Source organism: Pteropus alecto, unplaced genomic scaffold (assembly GCF_000325575.1).
Source record: "Pteropus alecto unplaced genomic scaffold, ASM32557v1 scaffold359, whole genome shotgun sequence".
Taxonomy (NCBI): domain Eukaryota; kingdom Metazoa; phylum Chordata; class Mammalia; order Chiroptera; family Pteropodidae; genus Pteropus; species Pteropus alecto.
The window spans coordinates 3,927,651-3,932,958 of record NW_006443119.1 but is presented as its reverse complement, the minus strand read 5'-3'; the positions used below and the strand labels follow the sequence as shown (position 1 = coordinate 3,932,958).

Below are 5,308 nucleotides of genomic sequence, written 5' to 3'. Positions count from 1 at the left end.
GCTGTCCCATTCCACGAGAGGCCTTAGGGGAAGTTCAGGTCTTAGTTTCCTTATCTGCCCTCCTTATCCCCTCAGAGTGTTGGCTGCCCATCAGGTAGACACCATGGAGTGTTAGGTAAGGGGAACAATGTTCCTGGCACTCACCACATTCTCCCGGTGTGAAGGGTCTGAATTGACCTGCATCCACTCGATGTCCAGCCCACTGGGACCATAGTCCTCAGGATCCAGGATGTAGGGGCAACCCAGTTTCACACTGTCACCTTCTGCCAGGTACAGGACCTCCTGGCCATCCCCGTTGATCCGCACAGCAGACAGCAGTGCTAAGGGAAAGGCAGGACAGGTGAGGTGGAGTAGAACCAGAGCTCGGGTAGTAGGCTTCAGCCTCTCCCTCCACCATTCTCTGTCAGCAGCAACCCAGACTCTGTGGGGGTTCCACAGGGAGCAGGGACTGCTCTGAGTGTGTGTCTGCATGTGTGCATGAAGCGGTATATGCATGTCTGTGCGCACTTGTGTATGTATGTCTATATTCTATAATATATAAAACTGCATCTGAATCTTGTTTGTATATATACAGCTGTTAGGTATGCTTGTATGTATGCATGATTGTGTGTGCATGTATAAGTATGTACATATGTGAACATGAGTGTTTATGAGCATTTGTGGCTATTTGTATGTATATGCATGCCATGACCAGGTAGAATGTCTGCTTTTATATTTAAATGATTGTGTGTGTGTTTGTGCACATGGAGCACACAGAGCTGTTAATGCTCTGATGGAGGAGCCTGGCTCATTAAAAGCTGCCTGTCTGGCTAAGTGAGGTGCTCCTATCTGGAGGCAGGAGAATAGACACCATGGTCTCTGGGGTCCCTTCCCAGCCCAAGGAGCAGAAGATTACAGGTGTCTGTGTGTCTTGTGTATGACAGTGCATGTCTGTGGCTGCATGCCTGTGCATGTCAGTGTGTGTGTGTGACCAGGCTTGTGTTCGTGTGTGAGTGAATAATGGTGCGTGCCTGGGACTGTGGCTGCAAGCATCTATCTGTAGAATAGCATGAGCTTTGTGTGATGACATGTGGCAGTGTGCACTTCGTGCCCTGCCTTGGTGTGATTGTATGGCTCAGGTACAGCCACCCCCACATGCTCGCTCCAATTGGGGCCCCTCTCGCTGTTGCCAGCCCGCTCCACTGAGTCAGCCTGGGTGAGGAGCCGGCATCTAGAAGCTCAGCATTGAGTTCCTCTACCTCTCTACTCTGAAGCCCCAGGCAAGCACTAGCCCCAATCAGTTGCACCCAGAGAGGAATAGAAGGCGCAGGAGGTGACCAGGGCTCCAACCTTGGCAGGCAGGGCAGGTGGGCTCAGCTTCGCAGTCTCCAACACTCCTCCCTCCCCAGATCTCTCCCCAAGCCTGGCTCACTCTCCTGCATTCTTTTTTGAGAGTCAGCAAGTCCTTTGGAGTCTCAAGCCCTGGTCTCAGCAATTCATTCTGCCCTGCCTTCCTCTGGCTCTCTCCTGGGATTACCTTCACACTTAGAGAGTGTCTCAGACACACAATTACATGCTGTCACAGCCAAACACATCAACACATAGACACACTCTTACAAGCCTTCAAAATACAGGCACATACTTGTACAGGCCTACCTTCCTACACACAGACACCATCAGATCCATACAGATACACATCTTCACACAAACACAGGTCTGGATTAATCCAGAAGACATGCCCACTGCACACTCCCATGTGCACTTATTCAAGACAAGACATAACTGCAAAAGCTTAGCCTGGTTCTAGAGAGCCAACAGGCACCCTTCCAATACCCTCAATATCTCATGCATCACTGAACGTGCCCCCTCAGAACCCTTGCTGGACTGTCAACCATGTGCTAACCATACTAGGCTCCAGAGAGACTCCAAGCAGGCAGGCTAGCTGCTGGGGCTTTAACGGGACCTGGTGATGCCTCTTCCAGCCCTAGGCCAGGAGAACACCAGCTCATTTCCGCGATAAGGATCCTGATGCTATCTGCCAGATCCTGGGGCTACACAAGGCAAGCCAGGGATGAGCCAGAGCAAAGGCTCTACCCTGAGGACGGGCTCCTGGAAGCAACCCACAGAGAAGAGTCTGGTTACAGCTCATGATAAGTATTCAGAGAAGGGGGCTTGGGAAGGAGGAGCAGGCTGAAAGACCAGTGCCTCCACCCTGCATTAGGCTGGGTGTCTTCCATTGTCTCAGGCCAGAAAGCCTCGCCCTAGCCTTTCAATCTCCCTGAAAGCTTTCTCAACCTCCTCTTAAGGGCTCCGGACTTTCTGCACTCTTTCACTCTCCTGAGGAAGTTCTTCCTTGTGTTTCACCCTGATTCCTCTTGCTGTGGCACTGAAAAAGTGCTCCCAAGGGATGTGAGAGAAGAGAGAGGCTGGAGAGAGGGAAGAATGCCAGAGTGGTAGAAAGATCTGCATGGGAAAACTTGGAGAGAGGGAGGGAAGTCACAGTGGGCTGCAAGGAAACGGCAGTGGTGACTAATTGTCCCCCAACAAAAGCACTAGGGACTGCACACTGTATTCTCAGCTTGTAAATCCTTTGTGAATTTTCAAGCTGCTTCCAGAGTTCCTAATCTCCCACTGAAGGTGAGGGAGGGGGAGGGAAGGAAAGGCGGCGGCACAAGAGGGTATCCGTGCATAAATATACACTGCACACACCCAGGACACACACCACATACATGAAGATGTCCCAGGTGCCCATAGCACAGGTGGAGCTTCCTGCATGGGATCTGCCAGCCCAGCTCTCACCAGAGGGTGTTGCAGACATTCTGCTGGAAACACAATCATTCACACACATACACACACACACACATACACACATTCTCACACTAACACATACTAACATACACTCGCACTAACACACAAAGGCTAAAAATACTCCCCCTCCCATGAACTCCTCCTCCACTCTCCCTCACCCCCAGTCCAGATCCCAGGGGACTCTGAGAGCCATTTCCAGCAATGTCCACTCAGAGTGGCCCTTGCTGGGACTTGCCCCAACCTGGGCAAGTAGCCAAGACATCCAACCTGAGCCCTGCCCTCAAGGCGTGCCCCAGTGGAGTAAGAGGGCTCTGGGAGTTACTATCCCCACCCTCATCAGCCTCTTCCAGGAGGAAAAATGCCACCCGCAACTCACAACACAGAGGCCTGGAGTGGAGGTCTCAGCCCCGCCTCACACTAGTGGCATCGGCCATGCTGCGAGCAGCCATTTAGGCCACATCGGCCCAAGGCTGGCTCTTCCCTCTTCAGGCAACTCTCTGTCCTGGGCTCTGGCCTGGGAGTGGGAGGAGGGCCCTCTGGCTGGAATAGCGCACACACTGGTGAAAAGGGTTCTTTCAAAGGCTCCTCCTCAGCCCCCACCAGCCTTGCTGCTCACCTGACCACCTGCCCCACCCCCAGTTCCTGCAGCCTGGTGCCCAGTCACAGCACAGGCACGCATATGCCAGCCCCACACAGAGGCACGTTAAAGACTTCTGCTCACAGACACATGCCCTGAACCTTCAGGCATGGCACTCTCCTGGAGAGTCTCCTTGGCAATATCCAAACCTGGGTGGCAGCAGGGCAAGGGTGAGCCACACCCTGCCAGGGCATCTCAGGCTACCTCCGAGGATCCTCTGTGTGCCCCTCACTGCCCCTTACCCTGCCCATCTGTTGTCGTGATGGCATCCCTGCCTGCTGCCCAGCCCCATACCTGGGCTCAGGCACACGAGTAGAAGGTGGAACGCTCCTCGAACTCCCATGTCTCTAGGCTCCACGTTTCCTCCTCCTGGGTTGGGTATCCCTGGGCCGACAGTGGTGGGTGTGTGGGGATGGGTGGAGGGATGGGGAGCTGAAGGCCCAGACACTGCTTGGGGTGGCAGGAAGGTGCAATGAGTGCCTGGCCGGGGAGCGGAGTTATTTCTATGGGAGGGAGGGAGCCTGGCCCCTGCCTTAGGGAGGAGTCCCAAAAACCCTAATTAGCAAGGTGACAGAGTGACCTACCCAGGCATTACCCAGCCATCACCCAAGCTCTTCCCTATCCCGAGAATGGGGCAGGGCAGCCAGTGGGACTTATAATTAGGTACCTGTTAAACTTCCACTTCCTCCTGGCCCAGTCCTCAGGTGACAGCAGTCATCCCATTTTATGATGTCTCCAGAGCTCCCTTCACCACTTGGGTTTGCTGCCTTCTTCCCCACGGGAAATGGAAGAGGGAGAAGATGCCAGGCTCGGGGAGGAAGGGCATCCAGGCCCCGAAGGGTTAACATGACTCCAGGACACAGGGGTCTGGCACAGTCTCCAAATCCTGCCCCCTTCTACCCCTGATTCTCTGAGGGACTTCCCCCCAGGTTGAGGTCTGTGAGAAGTGGCACCAGGAAAGGAGCCACTGGGGCTCGAGGGAAGGCCCAGGCAAATCAAAGGGCCCTAGGAGTGCCCAGCCTGCCTCCCAGAGGCCTCCAGCCTTTCAAAGGGATTTGGATTTCCTGAGCTGAATGAGGGAGGGTAGGGGGGTGTGTGGGATCAGGGCCTTCCCCTGGCTACCCCCTCTAAAGCTGTGCCCCCCAACCATACCTGATGCAAGGTCATCTTTGAGTGTAGGGGATCTCTGGGAGATGGGGGTGTTATGGGGATCCAGCCCCACCTCCCACACAGAATTAAAACCAGTTCAGTGAGGCCTGAGGGAAGAAGGACCTGGGTGTGTGGAGGGCGTGCGGGTGACAGGATAGATGAGTAAGGGGTGCTGGGGAGAATAGCACCAGGAGGGTCAGGGAATGGGGTGTGCCTGTGCATGTGTGTACCCACTCACTGGGATGTGCCATGTCTCTGCTGAGGGGGGCTGAGCCCCTGTGTGCACTTCTTTTAGGGACTATTTGGTGTCCTTGCTTCTATTCACAGGAAGGGAGACTGAGGACCCTCATAACCTGGATAATTAAGCCAGCAAGGTATGGGCAGGTTGGAGCTGAGGTGAGAGGCTCTTGGCAAGAAGAGGGAGGAAGCAGAGAGCCATTCCTTGCTGGCTGGTCCAGGGGGTACTAGAACAGGCCTTGGGCCTCCCCTCCAGAGGAGGTGAGTCAGGTCATGAGTGTCTCCATTCAACAGCCCACAGAGGGCACAGGAAAGGCAGGCAGGAAGAGTCTTGAAGAGATTTATGGGGCTCAGAGATGCTGCCAGATCCCACCCCTCCAAGGAAGCACAAGGAGTCCATGCACCTCTGCATTCCAAAGCCCTCCACTCGCACTCCCAATGACAATAGGTGCTCTGGGACCCACCAGATGTACACAGTGAATATCCTCATTTCCTTTT

General features: G+C 54.4%; 1 protein-coding gene across 1 annotated transcript in view; it reads right to left on the bottom strand.

Moving 5' to 3' along the window:
• VSIG8 (V-set and immunoglobulin domain containing 8) overlaps positions 1–3,785 on the bottom strand; it is a 7,348-nt gene extending 3,563 nt beyond the window's left edge. The window contains exons 1-2 of the mRNA XM_006922909.1: positions 3,719–3,785; positions 145–320 (exon numbers count right to left, since the gene is read on the bottom strand). Coding sequence (XP_006922971.1) covers positions 145–320; positions 3,719–3,767 — 225 coding nt within the window. The 5' untranslated portion in view covers positions 3,768–3,785. The remainder of the gene's footprint in view (positions 1–144; positions 321–3,718) is intronic.
• Positions 3,786–5,308: the final 1,523 nt, after the last annotated feature.